The 19,929-nt window shown below is 41.0% G+C and overlaps 2 protein-coding genes across 6 annotated transcripts in view; one reads left to right on the plus strand and one right to left on the minus strand.

Annotated features, from left to right (window-relative positions):
• The first annotated feature begins 135 nt into the window (after positions 1-135).
• On the plus strand, positions 136-5,351 carry abhd14b (abhydrolase domain containing 14B). 3 transcript variants are annotated; one of them, XM_056391422.1, is made up of 5 exons: positions 136-355; positions 792-890; positions 1,874-2,088; positions 2,740-2,981; positions 4,595-5,351. In XM_056391422.1, exons 2-5 carry the CDS (start codon positions 844-846, stop codon positions 4,772-4,774), a joined length of 684 nt encoding a protein of 227 aa, XP_056247397.1. In that variant the 5' UTR covers positions 136-355; positions 792-843; the 3' UTR covers positions 4,775-5,351. The 3 variants fall into 3 exon arrangements, with proteins under 3 accessions (XP_056247397.1, XP_056247414.1, XP_056247406.1); XM_056391439.1 differs by lacking the exon at positions 792-890 and having other exon boundaries at positions 137-355; positions 1,857-2,088; XM_056391431.1 differs by lacking the exon at positions 792-890 and having other exon boundaries at positions 140-355.
• Positions 5,290-19,929, minus strand: part of cacna2d2a (calcium channel, voltage-dependent, alpha 2/delta subunit 2a) — a 141,074-nt gene continuing 126,434 nt past the window's right edge. For 2 of the 3 annotated variants that reach the window (XM_056391374.1, XM_056391354.1), the window contains 18 exons: positions 18,480-18,556; positions 17,337-17,351; positions 15,352-15,412; positions 14,366-14,463; positions 13,739-13,829; positions 13,568-13,630; positions 13,263-13,366; positions 13,050-13,148; positions 12,737-12,828; positions 12,608-12,655; positions 12,427-12,498; positions 12,187-12,339; positions 11,959-12,011; positions 11,398-11,453; positions 10,933-11,056; positions 10,496-10,605; positions 10,123-10,205; positions 5,290-9,381 (listed from right to left, as the gene is read on the minus strand). In XM_056391374.1, coding sequence (XP_056247349.1) covers positions 9,259-9,381; positions 10,123-10,205; positions 10,496-10,605; positions 10,933-11,056; positions 11,398-11,453; positions 11,959-12,011; positions 12,187-12,339; positions 12,427-12,498; positions 12,608-12,655; positions 12,737-12,828; positions 13,050-13,148; positions 13,263-13,366; positions 13,568-13,630; positions 13,739-13,829; positions 14,366-14,463; positions 15,352-15,412; positions 17,337-17,351; positions 18,480-18,556 — 1,522 coding nt within the window. In that variant the 3' untranslated portion in view covers positions 5,290-9,258. The remainder of the gene's footprint in view (positions 9,382-10,122; positions 10,206-10,495; positions 10,606-10,932; positions 11,057-11,397; positions 11,454-11,958; positions 12,012-12,186; positions 12,340-12,426; positions 12,499-12,607; positions 12,656-12,736; positions 12,829-13,049; positions 13,149-13,262; positions 13,367-13,567; positions 13,631-13,738; positions 13,830-14,365; positions 14,464-15,351; positions 15,413-17,336; positions 17,352-18,479; positions 18,557-19,929) is intronic. The other variant, XM_056391363.1, reaches the window with a different exon arrangement.

Raw genomic sequence — 19,929 nt, forward strand, 5'->3', positions numbered from 1 at the left:
ATCCCCAAAACACAGCCGATCAATACATGTATCAATCATTAATGAACAGTGGCACATCGGCCCTCGTCCATGCAAACTTTTTCCTATGATACTCCAATCCGTGTACAATGTACCTGACGTTTAAACCAAATATCCTGCATGAAACACAGACGTCTGGTTGGATTTGAATTTGCTGCCAGAATAAAAGCAGTTCTCCAAACAAACGCTAGACGTCAGTAGAATAATTTCCAGAGGTTTTCCGGGGTTTTTTTTTTCTCCCGTTTTCCGGGAAATAAAGTGAAACTACAGCTGGGTCTGGACTACAAACAGATCTAGTTTGTTGGTTAATCGTCGGCTCGTTTCTGCAAAGCATCAGGTAAGTGTCATTGTGTTTGTGATGAAGAGCGGGAGCACAGATGATCTAATGTGGACTTTGATCAGAGTGTGTAACCTGCCAGCTTCACTCCAACTCTGGACAGGACAGGAAGTCTCTGTGAACTCACACGACTCATTAAAAGACAGTTATTGAAACACAGAGCGGACAAATTAACAGGAACATGATGCAAAACGGTGCAACACGCGTCTTTGTGGAGCAATTGACCGTGTTCAGTTGAGACTGTGCCAGAGAGGTGTGGATTAAATCGGCCGTGTTTACCACTGAGGCTTCATTTACCAGGGCTCTCTTAGACATGCACATGTGAAGGGAATAGACTTGGCTGATGTGTTGATGTGAGCAGCTGCCACCTGATACCTGTTATTTATTTACTTAGTTGGCTTCTACTTATTGTTTCTTTTTTCCCCCTGATGTACAGAACAACCACATGCTGTTCAGCCAGCACTACACCACATGAAGAAGATTCACGGATGAATAATCTCTCTGATGTACAAGCAAAAATGCATCGGGCAAAAAGGCTAGTGTGAAAAGTAACACTTAAGTAAAAGAGAATCCTAATACAAAATTTAAATAGCCTGTATATAACATGTACATTTGTCACGATTTAAAGGCAAAGTGCACAGTAAACCAATAATAACAATAATAATACTAGTTATACTACTAATAATAATGATACAAAAAATGTTTGTTTTATTTGCCCATTCACAAAGGACTTGTTTTTATACATTTTAACTGAAACTTAAACTTGTTAAACTTGATATATATTTTATTTTATGTTTGCAACAAACTATTATCATATAAAACAACCTCAGCCAAAGGAAGTAGACTCATTTAAATATTATTGTTATTATTATTATTATTATTACCAATGAGTTACTGGACACGTGAATTTCCCCTGGGAGATAAATAAAGTATCTATCTATCTATCTATCTATCTATCTATCTATCTATCTATCTATCTATCTATCTATCTATCTATCTATATTATCAATTTAAATTTTGCAATTAATTGTGTATGCTACAATAGTGACAGTTGCCTGTTACAATTTTGCAGATATCAGGGTCATGTCTTTAAAATGCTTGCTCTGTTACTGTTACCATAACTCATATATTCATTTTACCATAATATAACAATGAGAAAAGCAAATACCCTCTCATTTGATAAGCTGTAAACAGATTGTTTAGTAATTTTGCTTGAAAAGTTACTAATAAAAAGTTGCCAATTCATTTTCTGTTGATCAACTAATTAACTAAAGTGTAGGACTGCCACTACTCTGTTCTTACAGAGGGATCCCTCCTCTTTTGATCTTCATGAGGTTGCTTTTTTTTCCCATAAAAGGCTTCATCTGAGTCGCAGGTTTAAGGAGAAGATCTTATGTTGTTCCGATTCAGACAAATTTGTGATTTATGGCAATATACTGTAAACGCGCTTGATCGGATTATGATTTTGTATGTAAATGTGCAGACTGATCTGAGAATCCAGTGGGTTTTTTTGTTCAGGATGTCAGCTGTTAAGATGACAGAAGGGAGTGTGCAGGTGGAGAGCTGCAAAGCACCGCTGTTCTACAGACAAAGTGAACCCGCCTCAGGGGAAGTGAACATGTCAGTTCTGCTCCTTCACGGCATCCGTTTCTCATCAGAAAACTGGGTCAACATTGGCACTCTGGAGACTCTGGCCGGAGCTGGCTGCCGTGCAGTCGCCATCGACCTGCCAGGTGAGTCTGAAGGGAACAAACTCGGCCTTCTTCACTACTTCACACAAGTCTGGATGAACAACTGGGCAGAGTGGGCAACTGCTCTGGATTCCCAGACCTCCAGGGGTCCTAAAAGTCCCAGGTTCACTGTGTCTGGTTGCTGGAACTTTAATCACTTGCATATACGTATGTAAGGGCATTTGCATCACTAGTTCTAACACCAGCAGTGTACAAATGGATGCACAGACAACTATCAATGGATGACTTAAGAAAAATTAATTTGATAATTCTCAAACTATTTGGTGCTAAAGGTTTTTAAGTACCACAGCTGCCTCCGTGGGCTGTGTGTCGCAGCCACTACTGCTGACTGTAACTGTGTACCGTGTTGGTGAGCAGGCCAAACCATAGCATCCCTTTGTTCCACAGCCTTTTCACCTCACACAGTATCATCTTCCTACCAACTCTCCCACACCTCCCAGTTTGACAACCTCTGCTCTAAAGGTTCTGGTGTGAAAACTGATTGGTATGTAGTTCTCGAACAGCAAAAATTGTGTCCCAAGGCCACTAAACAGGTTAATCTGGACATGTTTTTGCTCTTGTTCCCCACCTGCTGCCCTCTGCTTCCTCTCTCAAGCCTCCCTTAACCCCATCCCTCTCCCTGTCTGTCCACAGGACTTGGACGGTCTAAGTCAGCTGAGGCCCCGGCACCGGTGGGAGAACTGGCCCCTGCAGGTTTCCTGAAGGAAGTGTGTGAGCACCTGAACCTGAGCCCCGTGGTGGTGATCAGCCCGTCCCTGAGTGGGATGTACTCCCTCCCGTTCCTCCTCCAGCACCAGGCTCTCATACGAGCCTACGTCCCTGTAGCTCCCATCTGCACCGACAAATTCACAGCAGAGCAGTACCAGAGTGTAAAGGTACAGTCTGTGCATGAGGATATGCCTCTGGTTTATATTCTTTTCTAGTTTCCTTCTGTGGAAAACTTTTTTTATTTTCATTTTTTTTACATTATGTGTGCGCTTCATTTGCTCTTTAAAGGATAACTTGAGCAACTGTGAATGTCAACTCCAATTTCCAGCATTTCCCGGTCCCCTTTCTAAAAGAGGCTGTGGATTTTTACATGCTACCATGACAGGAGTAGATATCATGTGACTTTGTACTTTCACAGACGCCACTGCCTTTCATCCAACTCCAAACCATTCCAAAATTAAATTTCTTAGATAGCAAACCAAGTGAAGGTGCATAATCCATGAAGGGGATGTGTGCGTTACAGGGAAGTAGTTCACCTCCAGAAACAAGCAAACATGTCTGAAGAAAACGCATGAAGCTCTTACTGAAGGAGCAGATGACGCTCTGTGATTTGGGGAAAATATATAATATACTGTAGAACAAAAGCAGTGTCATAATATCAGAGTGGAATTGTGATAGTAACATGATTAAATACACACAGCAAATGAAACAGAATAAAATCAGTGCTGAAATGTAAGTACTGTATTTGAGTATAATATTATGGTACTTTTACTTTACTTAAATATTTCCATTTTATTTTCTTTGATACTTCTAATATAACATTTGTTTGACAGCTATAGTTACTGGTTACTTTGATGATCGAGGTTGTACATAAAAAAACACATGATCAGGTTTTTAAAAGTGGCTGTGCTGTTTTAACTGTATTTAAAGCTGAAAGAAGTTGACATACATAGAAACACAACAGTAATTATAATGCAGTATTTTACTCTAACTCTGACTAGGCCTATTCTTTTTCATACCTTTTTATACTTTATGTGCATTTTGCCAATAACACTTTTTAACAACAAGTTTTTAAAGGTGCAGTCCACTGATTTGACAGATGAAAGTCAGTTTGACTGGTCACAGGGAGAATTAATCATCTGTAGAACGTCTTCTGTGGCTTTGGAGGAGCTTTTTAAAACAACCTCAGTGATGTCAAAGTGAAGTTACCAGGTTTATCTTGGTTTGGAGACGACTTTTTCTTAACACAAAAACTATTTTTACACACTGTTATCGAAAAGATGCTGTTGAGCTGTATCATGGAAATTGTCGGGATTCAGCGTTTTTTGGGACTTGAGTCATATTGAAGTACTTTTATTATTAATCTTGTACATTGTGTTAACTCACATTACATGTTTTAATTGGCCTTTCTGCACGGCCAGAACCTGCAGCTTCTATGGCCACATCTGGACTGGAGTCTGGAGTAGAACTTTTAATTTGTAATGGAGTACATTTATAATGTGGTAGTGTCTTACAAGTAGAGAACCTAAATACTAATGATAAAAGCTGCCTCACCACACTCTGTTCTCACTCTCTTTTATTTACTCTACTTTTGTTCATATTGACATCTAGACACATAAATTAGGCACATCTAATAAAAATAAAAAGCTTGTCTCTTATTTTCTCACCAGACTTGTTTGAGTTTTTTTTTTTAAACTTGAGGTAAAATGTAGGACATCTACAAAATCCCTTTAGCAACAGGTTTGAATTATTTTTTACTTGTGTCTCATGTCTCCTCCAGGTCCCATCGCTGATCGTTTATGGTGACCAGGACGCTCAGCTCGGAGAGGTGTCGCTGCGCAACCTGAGCAATCTGACCAATCACAGCGTGGTGGTGATGAAAGGAGCAGGTCACCCCTGTTACCTGGACGACCCGGACACTTGGCACAAAGCTCTCACAGACTTCCTTACCACGCTGTGAATATCTTCACTGTGTAGTGGAGGAGAGATTCACACACACACTGTATCATTGGAGCCACGTACATAAACATGTTGTTCATTCATGACAAATGTAGACCACAAACATCCTCCTGCATGACCTGATTTTGACTTTTTAATAGTGTCAGTAATCAAACTGTAAATCAAGTCTTTTTTAAAATGATTAGGAGCAGACGAGGCTCAGACTATTTAAGGAAAAGTTCAACATTTTGGAAGATATGTTGTTGGGAAACAGGTCCCAGTCAAGAAATAGCATGGCACTTAATCCAATGTGAAACAGAGACACTCATCTAACTCTCTACAAGAAGAAGAAATAGTATATTTCCCAAAATGTTGAACTTTTCCCTTAACACTGCACCATGAAAATGTATATTGTGTATTACAACTGATACAGTTACAATTTATTCTTTTATAGATTTTATATTTTCAATTTAACCAGGCAAATTCAATGAACCTCCAGCTGTGTCTCGCTGAGAAACCAAACACCACACACTGAACTGAAGTGAAAAATATGAACATTATTTAATAACTGATTCTCTGTAATAAACAATTTGAAAATATTTTACAAGGAGTCACAGACACAATATTTTACAAATTTTGCCCTCTTCTTTTTTTTTTCTTTTTTTTAGCTTCATCTGTACAAAAGAATGGAGCGACATGGACCAGTGCCCAGAAAAGAAGGAGCGAAATCTTCCACACACACACAAACATTCACACTCACATACGTACAAGAAATAAAAGAAACAAAAACTAATGAAAAAAAACAAAACAAAAAAAAAACATTTTGACTTCAGATCTCAAACTTATCAACAGTGCTGTATTCCTATATTTTTTTTGAATTCGACTGATTTTACTTTTTTTTTTTTTCTCTAAATGTTATTTTTTTCACACACTTGTCAAACATGGTCACATAGCACCAGACTACAGACTACAGAATCACATACACACGTGTCTTTCCCACAGAGACGCACCAACACAGATGCAGCGAGGGTCGGGAGGGGGCTTCATGAAAACCCTCCCTTACTTGTTTTCTAGGGGCGTGTCCTAAAGCTGACCCCTCCCTCTCATCCCCAAGCTGGTCCAATTTTCTGTTTTTTCTTTTTTTTTTTTCTTTGTTTTTTTGGCAAAAGTAAATTTGTCAAACCACAGAAATCATACGTGTGCCCCTTTAGAAGACATTTTCCGTGGGGATGCACACACAGACGTCACTACATGATTCCTCCATGACCTTCTGATTGACAGGCCCGTGCTGCTCTGTGGAGACCCACTCCCTGAGCTTGCCTCTGACATCCCGCCCTCTCACAAAAAAAAAAAAAAAAAAAAACACCTAGCGTGACGTCTTCAGTTTACTTCTGCCTGGTGCTTGACATCTCCCAGCTGGGCATGAAGAAGTGTCATTACGTGTTTGCTTAAATATGTGTGTGCGCATTGTGCATAATGTTTTGGTGCAGGTGCACAAACTGTAGGCCTACATATTTACGTATATGTGTGAGACTGTAAGCATACAGAGCCGGGAAAAGAGAGGAAGTTGCAGGGCGTACATTTCCACAGGCACGTGTAGCGTTCATTTACAGACAGTGGAAATAGGGAAATACAGACAGAATTAATGGCACAGGACAGACAAACGAATGCCAGAAAAGTACAACTGCACCCGCCATCAGATGATCCGGCCCCTACCCAACTCTGATAAGGAGCAAATTGCAAATACAAATCTTAAATTTCAATTCTTTTGTCTTTTATTTTACTGAGTCTGATTTCTTCTGAGCCGCGCTGCAGTTACTGTGCCAGCATGTTTGTCACATCAAAGAGTACCAACAACTGTACAGAGTGTGTTAAGTTAAGGTTCAAATCATTGTGTGAATCTTCCCACCTGAGCGATACAGTGAGGGTTGGGTGGGTTGTGAACATCGAAGGTCGGAGGCTTTTGAAAGTTTAAAAACTCCCACCCGCTTCAAGCATTTAATCGAACAGGCATCAATCGATATTGAATCATTCCAAGACGTAAAAATACAAAACTAGAGCTCACTATACTTACTGCAGAACACCAAGAAAACCCAGGGGAGTGAATATTTTGGAGGATCTATTTGTGTGTGTGTGTGTGTGTGTGTGTGTGTGTGTGCGTGAGAAAGAGTGTACATGAAAGGGGAGGGGGACGTATCAGAGCTCTGTACTGCGTAACACTAAGGCATTTATAGAGGCTTTGTTAACTATGTTGCATTTGTAAAAGAAAACACTGATGAACTACACATTCTTTCGGACACCTCTGCTCCCGTAGATTAATTTTTGAAGCCGACTGATGGTTAAAGACGGATTCTTTTTGTTTCAGTAAAATCCCTTTTTTTTTTTTTCCCTCTACAACAACACTGGATTTTGTCCTTTGCAACACAGGAACAGGAAAAACAGCTATGCTACCACAACTGTCATCCCTCACACACTCTGTTTAAAAGACATTCCCTATGAGGGTTTTTTTTTAACGCAAACTAAAACACATACATCCATACACAAACACATACGATTCAGGCAGAACTATAGCAGTCAGGTGGCCCTAAAAGTTAAGTCGCTGTATACTGATAGTGTATCATAGATCTATACATGGCTTTGTAAAGGAACAGTATAGTAACTCCATATGATGGCAGTCAGGTGGCTCTGAAGGGGCACAGACACCACAGCCGAGAGGGCAAATACATTAAGCTAGAGCCGGTGGGTGTGACGGCTCTGTGTAAAGCTATATCTATAGCCAACAGATTCAGTCTCACTGGCTCCAAAGCCTCAAAGATGGCTGCTTTATAAAGGTACTATACAGTAGCTCTACTCTTAATACAGCCGATGCATTCCAAAACAAAGTGCGTCAAGGCACTATGAAACAGAGCGGCTCCTAAACATGGGAGTCTAAATGACTTTTCACACATCGTAATGATCAAATGACGAACTGTGACGGATTACAACCAGAGTACTACTGTACGTGATCACCATATTTAGTGGCCTCTTCTGCACTTTTGTTGGAAATGTTGATAAGCCCCTATCCCCCAGCAGCGAATGGTTTTGAAGTTTGAACAGCATCAGTCAAAAGGTAAAATAAGCCCCCAACAGAAAGAAGAAGAAGAAAAAAAAATGATTAGCCCAAAAAGAAGAAAAACTCACCTGGAATTACTATGAGAGAGTCATGAGGCAGAGATCTTGGTGTGTTTGAGTGTGTGAACAGGAGTTGAGCACATGTACAAATCGTGATTAGGAGTGTTCGTCGAGGTTAGTGGAGAAGCCTCATGAGGATTGGCAGAGGTGAGCTTTCCTATCAGAGAGTGCAGGGACTTCTTTTTTTTTTTTTTAACATCAGTCTAAACCAGAGGTCAGAGTGGTCGATTGATCGTAAAGGAGAATACTACACAACATCAACAGCGCTCCTGAACAAATCTGCAGTAACTCAACGCTGATTCATATTTCACAGCTGTCACTAGTGGACGACAGATAGCACTAGCCTTAAATAGTCAATATAAGGAAAAACATTACCATCATGTAATTACAATAATCTCCAGTGGACGTCGTTTAAAAGCATTCATCGGTAATTAGGAGCTGCACAAAATGAATCAGCCTTCAGTTTCCGGCCGTCTCCACACCTCCTCTCATGGTTTATCCTAAATCTAAATCAGGAGCCACTTCTTCTTGTGTTTTGGCTATAAAAAATAAGTCAACATGAAAGTCTATCTCATTTTGGCAAGTAGATATAGTGCATACATGAATTCACGTCGTTTTAGGTGAACACCTAACGACTTCCTTTTCAAATTGAGACCTAAATATACTGTATGTTTGGAATACTCATCACTTCAGCAGTTTATACTTGACATTTTGTATACTTGACAGTTCTTATTTTTGTTGTTTTTCTTTTATGGTGGCTATTTGTGGCTGGACGGTGCACAGCCCGTTAGGAGAGGCGAGTGACAGAGCGGTGAGACTCTGAGATGGAGGAGAGAAGGAGGAGGAGAAGTCCCACCGTCTGTCCGACAGACAGAGGCGAAGCTGGACAAGATACCCTCAACTCTCCAGTCTGTGTGAGGCGGGAGATCCGTGTCGAGGACATTGACGTGTCCCCCCCCCCCCCCCCTCCCATCTCTGGATGGTGGACGCGGTGAGGTGGTCGTGGGGGGTGGAGTGTGGGGGCCTTTGTTTTCTTTTCAGACGTTGTCTCTGATGATCCAGGTGGTCCAGCACCACCTACTCCTCCTGCAGATGAAGGTTAATTGGCTGAGGACACAAATGTCCAGCAGTTGTCACTAAGCGACACAAACTGAAGCAAGCTGGGTAGCGCGGCACTCAGGGCTTCCGACTTGCTGTGATAGGAAGTCCCATTATAACCTATGACTATATTGGGAGGGGAGGGGGGCACAGAGGTGGGGAGGCAGCGGCAGAGGGTTTCAGGACGGGGGAGAAGCTTGGGAGGGCTAAAAGGAGAATAAGTGGAGGAAAATGTAATTAATGTAGTAGGGAGTGAATGTGGGGGCTGACAGCCGGATAAAGCAGAAGCAGCTGGATGAGCAGTAAAGTGTAGAGAGACGGACGGAAAGAGTGACCTCGCCCACAGTCCGACGTGTTCTCCTGCAGAGGAAAAAATGCAGCTGTAATTTTGAATACTGTGGAAAACAGTCTGATATTTATTCCTTATGCTTGGTTACTTCTATCATCTGACTAATGTGTGTGACTAACAACCATTTATTAAATATTTTGTTTCATTCTGTTTCTGTTGTCATGCTAGAAATGCAAGAAACTGCCAATAGGAAGCTGGACACACTCCTTCAAACAAGCTTTAGTTTAATTGCAAGTTTTATATTATTCAAAGAATAGTTTGGCATTTTGGGAAATACACCCATTCACTTTCTTGCCAATAGTTAAATGACAAGATTGATAATACACCACTCTCGTGTGTGTGCATATGAAGCTAGTGCCATCAACCGGTTAGCTTAGCTTCGCAGACTGACTGGAAACAGGGAGAAACAGTTAACCCTGCTCTGCACAAAGGTATTAAAAATTCACAAATAAAGCTCACTAATTAACACACCGTATCTTGTTTGTTTAATCGGCACAAAAACATCTAGATCTAAAACAGGCATTTAACTCTCAACAAGAAAGCAAAAAAGTGTATTTCCCTGACCTAACCAGCTTGCTCAGAATCATTAATTTGCACAGGAGACATAAAACAATGACACTATAAGACTATAAGATCACATCCTCTCAATAAGATTCTCCAGAAAATCCATAAAACTGCCTGTTTGCATTTACATAATGACATTGCTGTTTGTTCTTATTTGTGTTTATTGATGTCGTGTCTGAAAGTCTTACGGCGATGTTCATGTCAAAGCAGGTGGACGGTCCTTTTCGATAACGTGCCACAGCCATTTCTTCACATGGATTTTCCTCCTTGACTGGAGATTGACTCACTTAAGAAAAAAATTTTAAATCCTTTTTGGATTTTCTTTTTTTTTTTCTTTTTCTTTTCTCCAGCATCTCATCATTCGCCCACACACTGATTCCTTCATGCAGGCCTACAGATGTAAATGACTGGTCATAATTCACACCATCGTGATAAAAATAACCTTGAAATGAATGTGAAACGTCTGTGTTTCCGCAGGTATGGTAATAAGGAGATAAAATCTAGCGATTAGAGAGTGTGTCTTCTTCTCTGCCAGCTGGTGAACAATGTGAAAAAGGATACACTCCTCCTCCTCCTGGGACAGCTTCTCTATCTCGCAGGTGTTGCATGGCATCTTCTCTGCCACCACAAACAGTAAGTTGGTGTTGTTTATCCTCTTGGCATGAATCAGCCTGCAGAGAGACACAACTCTGTCAACAATAGCCCCCTCCCCACCTCTGCTTGCTTACATCATAGACTCATTTACTAATGGATCAGTGAGATTCATGAGACAGTCTTATGAGGCTCATTTAGCCAATGATATGACCGTTCCATTAAAGCTGATATGGTTTAATCATCAGCAGAGTTTATTAGCTCCAATGGAAAGATCTGTCTTTCTAACTGTTTCTGTCACAGCACAGTTCTTTATGGTGTGTGTGTGTGTGTGTGTTTGTGTGTGTGTGTGTGTGTGTGTGTGTGTGTGTGTGTGTGTGTGTTTGCGTTTTTACATGCGTACAGACCTGGAGCAGTTGCCACAGTCTTGCAGTATGTTGTAGGAGCTGCTGAGATTACTTAAGTAGAACTGGGTCTGGATCATTACACAACTCCGCTCTTTGGAATCGATTCCATCTGCATCCACCTCATCTGCAGCATCACCAGAGAATGTGAGTAATCTCAAAATTGATTTATATAACATCTCATTCTGCAAATGATGTACAATTATGTATGTCTATACTTAGCCTGAAAAAAAAGCTGTAACCCACTACTTCACCATTTCTTTACATTCACATTTTGTGCACTGTTTCGGAATTACATTCAAATTATTTCACACTTGTTAAAATAAATCTGACCAAAACTGACTATTTTAGAACACAAAGGCTTTTTGTCAAGTGACTGCAAAGCTTGACGATATGGAAAAGTGTAACTGACAACAAAAACATGCAAAACACTGAACGTCCAGTAATTTAATATCCTGTTGCACCCACCTGTGACGAACCAACTATGATAAGCCAGTCCATAGATAAACTGCTGGAACAAGGACCTGTGGAGACAAGAGGTGTGAATAAAAATGTAGAAATGCAGCCAGGTAATAGAGGCTCTAGACTTTTTCCAATCTCAGTCTAACTGTGATGGAACAAGAACTGCAGCACAACTCGTTTGCTTCACTGACTCTCTCAACTCCGGTGCTGAATGCAGCCAAGTTGACTAAACTACTTGTAAACCAGACGCTGGTTACAACCCTAGCTAGAATCTTATAACTGAACTATGACTGGGAAGCACATATTTAATTTCTCTATGTGAAAATCTGATGTTTTCACATGGTCACAGATGACGAACAAAGGCATTGAAACAGGAGTCTTACAGGTATTATGGCACTTTAATGTGGGTGCAGGTGCTGGGTCTGAGCTGTATCTGAGCAGAGGCCATGAATAATGTATTTCTCATATCTACAGGAAAGATGAGTGAGTCGACTCTCTGGATTTGGGGAGAAGCCCAGTACTGAGAGTATCAATTAAATCTTTTATCTTCAGGTAAATAAATCTTACCATGCAGCTGCTGATGTCCACCATGCCAGGTTTACAAAATCGGCAATTGTAGGCTGCAGACACAGAGGAAATGTGAAAAAAAAAATGTACGAGCAATACATGCATATTTCAATCAAACACCCAACAGTCTCTCTAAATGTCCAACATTTAATTCAGCATATTTTCCTCTAGCCTGTCCCCTTCATTTACTGCAGCTTGTCCTTTCAAGTGCTAACTTTATGTTCTTACCACAAACACTCCTCTGGGCGCAGCTCCAGCTTCACTGTTGGGCACCCGTTCACACACAGACTGGTAGTCAAATGACTGCTTGCGGTTGTAGAAGGAATTGTTGTAGAGAGCGTACATCAAGTACGGATCAACATCACTGAAGAACATTCCCACCTGTAGAGGATAAAAACACTGTTCAAGCTCGGTGTAAAGATTAGAGAGAAACAGTGGTGAGCGTGAAAATTAATTTATCAGCTCGACCTTGTTCCAGTCATCCTTCTGATTGGACATGATCAGGAATCCACCATCGTCTATTAAATAACACAGGAGATCCTGTACACAGAGGTAAAAAATGGGCTGTTAACTGGAAGAACAGGGGAATTAATGTACGGTTTTCATACATTTGATAGGAAGCTCATTAAAAATATGCAGAAATACTTACATCACTGTTGGCTTCACAGTCCATTTCACAGCCCCTGTTTGGTCCACACTGCCAGAGCGAAAAACCAAGTCACCATTTGCACATCTTAGTGTAAACACTGTAGTTTTTATGTGTATTTCAATATGTTACCGTATTTGAGCCTTGACGATTGTCTGTGTGGTTGCTGGCAAGAATCTTGAACTTATCCGTCCAGGCTTCAAGATCTAGTTTCACTCCAACCACTGAGAGAAAAGAGATTAATTGCAATAATCAATTGAAAAAAAAAAAAAAAAGACAGATGCACACAAAGGCAGACTAAATAGACACAGAGCACAAACATGTCCACACAAAGTGACAAGAAATAAAAACACAGATGTGTAATTATCTTCCCCTTGCTCTGAAACATTTTCTTTAACATCTATCATTATGAGGATTTTGTGTCCTCTTTCAGATGTGAGCCCACCTGCAGGTTTGATGGTCTTTCCTCCTATTGTGATCTCCACAGCCGTGCTGACCAGGATGCCTATGGTGTCATTTTCTGGGTTCAGCAATTCGTCCCTGGCTGAAGGAGGGAAAAAAAACAAACCCGGGAAGGTGGTGGTTGGGGGGTTAGAAACAAAGAGCCACAACATTGTGAGGCTCTGTGTGAGATACATAACGCAAGCGCATCATTCACCTGTTCGATAAGGCGCTCGGAAGATGTAGCCCTTGTTGTCGAGACTGCGGCGGTAATAGCTGGCATTAAATGGCTCAGGGTCTTCCTCCCATGTTTCTGCAGCCCTGAGATTTTAAACCACAGACACTGGAGCTGTGAATCTGTAATGTACAAGATTCCTGCTACACCATGTGTTTATGAAAAATTTCATGTCTTCCCAACTTGGTACTTCAAAAAAAAAAAAAAACAGAACAAAGTTAGAAACATAACGGTACTACAGAGCGAGTGCAGTCCAGACACACAGCCTTGATGTGGATTGCGCTTACTTGTTTGGAAACACTCTTGTTATACCTCCATCTGTCGCAGCAAACACGGCTAGAAAGCCATATCTAAATGTCAGGATGCAGAGAAGAGACAGAAAGAGGTTTCAAAATGTAAATCTCATCCACAGTCTAAATCTAAAATACGTACCTCCCTAAGTGCTAGCTGATACTCACGTATTCAAGTCTTTATTTTTCCACACTTTCTCAACCAGCTGCCTGATGATGCCAGTGTCCAGAATCAGGTTATGAAGGAGCAAATTGTCACCTAAATATTAACAGAATATCAGAGACTTGCACAAAACATAAGTCATATCCACATTCAGATGTAGATATCTCTTTTCAGTAAGTGTTACTCAAGCAGGAGCGAATAGTGAATTTATTAAGGACTATCTTCAGCTGTGGATTAATACACTTTTCAGTGCCCTGGCGAGTATTTATGGCAGCTGGATGGTGAATGTGGGATTGACCCAAAATATTAATTTTTTTATTGGATTTGTTGTCAATAAGAAACATATAGAACATTGCAAACCATTTATTTAACTGGGCGGCCCATTTAGTCACTTTCTGATACCGAGTCACTGTAGCGTCCAGTCTGTTCTGAAGAGGTGGCGCTGCTCAGAGGGTGTATTATAACCTCTTGTCTTGTAAATGCAAGGATAGCTGCAGTTCTTGACAAGACTGGTAAGTAAACAGCTGTTGATGCTAACGTTAGCTATGTGGCAATAGCAAAACTTTCAAATACCTTCTTTAAAGTCGATCCTAACTGCTCTAATTTGTGTGGGTGAAGAGAAATAAACTCACATTGTTTAGAGTCTGGTGTCACCTTCTCCATGAGAGCAATAAAATTGAGCAGGAACTCAGTGTTGTTGTAAGACAGTTCCAGGTCATTGCAGTACTCCCTGAGGAACAGACAAGGCATTTAAACTCAGATAAAGGTAAAAACAAATGTACACGCCATTTACACTCTGCCTGCCTCATTTGGCCTCTATAAAGGGAAACACAACACAAGTGGAGAAGTGTCAAACCATACACAGGTTACTTGATGCTATCATGTGCAGCATGCATGTCGTAAAGCTCAAATTCAAATAAGCAAAAACACCTGTCTGTCAAAACAAAACGTGGATTGGACTGCAGAGCAGAGAACAGGCAGCGCAATGAAAAAGAGATTTTTATCAGTGTGTTTCAGAATCCAGGTTGCTGCTGGAGGATATGAGGCTTTGATAACAACACAGTACATGCAAAGAGGATTTCAGTCTTTTTTTTTCTAGTTACACATTTTGCTGTCCAATATCCATTTTATTTTTAACATTACATTGTACAACCAAACCAATAATCCTTAAAAATATTTGTGTAATACAAACATGCAGCACCACAGTAGCAGCAGGCAAAGCAGAATGTATGTGTCTTTGGTACTTTACAGTAATGAGGGGAGAGAGTGGGTGAAAGTAAATTAATAATAATAAATAATCATAAGGCTATGATGAATTTTATATTTTTTCTTATACAAATGTTCATTAGAATTACTCACAGTAAATAAACACACCACTCAAAAATGATAAACAATGAATGAAACCAACAACTTGCACACAGTGCAACTCAACACCACACAATCAACATAATTCAAGAAAGCAGATGATAGATATAAGATGCTGAGTGTGGAGCAGGGACCAAACAAATAAGAAAACAAAAAAGAAAACAAAAAAGGTATATTGTGCATCGAAAGATGTGAAGACAAGACCAAAAACTGATGACCATCAATGACAGCAAGCATTCACACACAGGGCTACCTGGGAGCAATGAATACATGTCCTTCAGACTCAAAACTGTTTGGCAGCAGTGATTCAAAATCTGCAACAGAAAGGGGAAGATTATCCGGGAAGAGCAGTGGGCAGAGCAGTGGGGAGTTGTGGGTAAACAGCAGCTGTTCTTCAGAGGTGCAGGGACGCAGAAGGGAGTTTACCATAGCAACACTGAGGTATCATGGGAACACTAGCGTTAGCCAATATGGTGCCTAAAATGGAACCTGACTCTCAATGGACCACTGTATTTTTTTCACAAGCACTCACACCTTTGTTTTTTTTTTTTTTTTTTTCACTTTGTCAACAAACAATTTCTGATTCATTTAGTTTTAATCTAACATATTTTGGATGTCTGAGAACTGACTTGACCAGACGTGATGTGTCAGGAAGCAAGTTCTCAGACAGATTGCCCACAATGAGTGCTTTTAGATCAGGCAGGCATCAACATGGCAAACTATTGCAGGGGGAGGTGGGTGAAGGTCCTGATGGAAGAGGTCACCCCTCAGACTGGCAAGGGAGAGGGCTCAGAGAGACACATAATCAGAGGAAATGCATTGCATTGTGAAGGGCATGTCGTAGGGCAACTTCATTTCATCTATCATAGACAAAACACACAAAATATCAACCAACATTAAAGCCGCAACAGGTAAGTCTGCGATGAATCCGACATGCTGTTTTCTCATTATGTCCTGACCTGTAACTCTGTACAGCAGAGGAGGGAAATGTTGACTTTTAGAGCTAAAAATAGAGTGCCCAGGTAGTTTTCCGCCCACAATGCCGTGCACATCCAGGGTCAGGTTTACTGAGGAAGTGTTGGTGCCATGCCCCTGACGGTCTGAGGGGTGAGGGGTGAGGGAGACAAGCTGATGGAGACAGGGAGTACAGAGGGACGACAGAGGAGTCAGGCGCCGAGCGGCACCCTGACACCTGACAACATGGGAGGACCTGGGTGGGCAGGACACAGCTCAGCCCTGTAGGGTCAGTCTGCAGGCTGCAACGCCTCCAGTTATGGACGAGATACTACGGCAGCTTACAATCATTAAGAAAGTGTTTTATTAAATATAGAGACGAATAAATCTATCGTTACATTAAATCATGACCACAATAAATCTTTATTTACTTTACTATAACTAAATAGCAGTAAATCCATGATATGGATGTGCTGATATGTTATTAAAGCTAGTGTGGCACTAGAAAATGAGAGATTAGTGTGTGTACCTTCCCACATTATATAATTGTTAAAGCAAACAATTAGAAATCTTTCACTGTATGTAGAGCTCAAAATGCTCAAATCTGATCTGTCTATTGCAATAACTAGAGTTGTTCTGTCAATACCTGAGGTCTAGTGCAAGAATTAGTTAAGACATTTATGAACTAATGACGCTGTAAGAAAAAGACAGAAAGAGAGAGACAGACAAGAGTGAAAGAGAATCGATGGTACAGAAAGAGAGAAAAAGAAGGAGAGAAAAAGAGAGAAATATGGTCAACATGAGAGGAAAGTGAAAGAAAGAGACTGAGAGAAAGAGGGAGACAGAAGGCAGACAAAACCCATTTGGAGCTATCCACAGAAGGAAAAGGATTAGGAGGAGGGGCGGACAAAAGACAAATTTAACAGAGAACATGAATATCTGTCTTCCTTGGGTGCAGGAGGCGTTTTTTTTTCTTTCTTTTTTTTTCTTTTTTTTTTTTGCTTCTGGAGCAGCAGATACGTGGGGAGGAGGGTGAGGTTGAGGGACTGGAGGAGCCATCGTGAGAGATGTGGGATCTGAGCTGCAGCAAGAGGGTGAAGAGGAAGAGGAGGAGGGATAAAAGAAGGAAGAGGGGGGGAGGGGGGGCAAGCAGGCGGGGACAGGTGAGGGTAGGAGGGAGGGCAGCAGGAAAAGGTTCAGGACGAGAGGTGTGGGAAGGAGGAGGCAGCGGTAAGGAGTAGGAAGTAAAGGTAGGGAACGTGGACCAATATGGAGTATACTTGCCCTTGGTGTATGGCACTGTGTGGATCCATCAGAGAAGGAGTGAGCAAGAAAAGAAACAGGGGATCGGGTGGGAAGGAGGGGATCACAGACAATATTTTATTCAATTACTGTTTGAATAAAAATATTGTTTTTCTTGAAAGAAAGAAACCAATTTAAGTCAAACAAGACAAGAGAGAAAAAGAAATGAAGAGCAAACATCTTATTTGCAAGAGCAAACGGAAAACCAACAGAAGAAAGAAAAAACTGGGAGATCCAGGAAAGGAAAACAGTAAAGACAAAACCAGTAATTGTGAGAGATAATCATGGAGAAACAAAAAAGGAATCAAATGAACTAGGAAAAGAGGGGAGTAACAGGGTCTGGACAAAGAAAGAATGAGAGAGACAACATGTGTCCCCATTCAGACCCACAAAAACCCAAACTCCCACATTTGACAAGCCCTTATCCCGGGCCGTGTGGGAGTTTATCTACTGAATGATTCCAAAGCTGAGAAACATCGCACACAATCCAACTGAAAGAGTAAATAAATAAAAATCACACACATAACAGAAGGAAGATTCCCAAAATCATAAAACTCATCATAAGGAGTGAAAAGCATGCATGTTTTCACAGTTTTTCAGAACATCAAATACTTTGAACACAGACGCTTCAGAATCATTACTTGGTGGAGAAGAGGCGAGAGCATTTGGCAAAAAAAATAATAGCACAAAGGTCACCATTATTTTCACCTGAGTAACACAGTAAAACCACAGCTTTCACCTTTCTGTCAGTTCAGTTATTTTTTTCTTCAGCCAGTGTGAAGAAAAAACATCACCATTTTACAGCACAGCATGAAGACAGGAGGGAACAGGGGGCAGTAGAGGAGGCAGTAGGGGGGAGGGACTCAGGTATGATCCTGCCTATCAGAGAGCGTAGAAAGGGGGGAGAAGGGATGGGGGATAGGAGGGGGGGAGGAGGGGGCGGGGCGGAGCAGGTGACCCCGCTAAGACGCTCCCTACGATGATGTTGGAGACCCAGGACGAAGGACTGAATAAAAGTGTAACGTCATATTTGGGACAGAGAGAGAGGAGGAGAGAGCGGACAGAGAGAGAGCAAAAAAGAGAGAGACAGAGAGCAAGGGATGCTGGGTATTCGCGGGTACTTACACTGCACCTGAAGGATCTGGTCACTCAGGTTGGCCTTGATGTGGTTCTCACTATATGTGGGCAGTACCAACCCTAGACTGAGGTAATGAGGCAGATGCAGAAAATCAGGAATACGTGTTGAATGCACATGTAAACACTCAAATACAAACACACACACACACACACACACACACACACACACACACACACACACACACACAGCAGCCAGACTATGGTCTAATCACTATTTAATGTGACATATTTCCTTTTGAAGCAAATCTCACACCATCTTATTGTTATTTCTGACCTCCAGTGGTCTAACCTCACCTTGCTGCAGTGATGTAGAAGTGTACTCCAGGACACTGTGACATCACTGTGGTTACAGGTGCAACAAAGCACACCTCTGACCACAACCAACCACCCGACCACCTTTCAACCAGAGAGGGCAGCTCTCTACTCTTGAAGGTACCCGGTGGAGTTAATGACCACTAGTGGTGCTGCAGAGCAATGTTTATATCTGTAGGATCAAGTATCTGTTGTTTAGTCTCCATCATCTCCTGAGGGAAATGTCTGGCTCAGCTGATGACACCTGATTACCAGCTAGTCACTACCTTTGTTTCTCTGCTGTCTGGTGCTGAACTAGGAATGGCAGTTTTGCTATGTAATATGCCATCAACATAGCCTAAGATCTGCATTTGATCTACATATGCTAAATGTTACTAAATATTTACTCTTCCAGCAAAGCCAGAAATTAAAGAGAGAAAAAATGGAAATACATGTCCCATCTCTTAATCTGTGGAACTATGCAAAGCTAAAATATAACTCGGTAAGGGGATTAATTGGAACAGACACAAAATCAGGCTGTGACAGTATCAGGTTCTGCCTGAGCCACAGTTGACTATCTTTAATATAAGGCTAATTTAGATTTAAATTAACATCCAATGTTCTTGTAAGATGTCACAAATCTTACAAGAAAAATGTACTGCCCTAAACTCTAAGGTAAAGGACAAATAAGAGTGCAGAGTTTGAATGTCTGGCTAGGGTAACATCTGACTGTTGAAGGCCACGACAGTGACATATGGATTCTTAAATATGCTGGAAGTTCCCTTTGAGTTTAATATTAATAGAACTGTGCAGAGAAAGCCTCATATGGACTCAGCCAGGACCAGGCACGCTGCCAGCAGATGTAATAAAGAAAACACACACCAGGCATTTGTAGGACTATTGAATATCATAAACTGTAATTTGCCAAGTGTTGCCTGGAGGAAATGTCATTATGATGCAACCTCAAATGTTAAACCAAGTTTTGAGATGAACAAACTACGCAATTAATTTGTGCTTAGAGTACTGTTGAGGATTTTTATGAGAGAAGAAAAACTGTTCTTTAATGTGGGTGAGTCAGATGAATTTTGTCATGCAAATGAGCAAGCTGTATTTATTCAGTGATAGGTTTAGTGTCTTCTAAATGCAT

This window comes from Seriola aureovittata, chromosome 2 (assembly GCF_021018895.1).
Source record: "Seriola aureovittata isolate HTS-2021-v1 ecotype China chromosome 2, ASM2101889v1, whole genome shotgun sequence".
NCBI lineage: Eukaryota > Metazoa > Chordata > Actinopteri > Carangiformes > Carangidae > Seriola > Seriola aureovittata.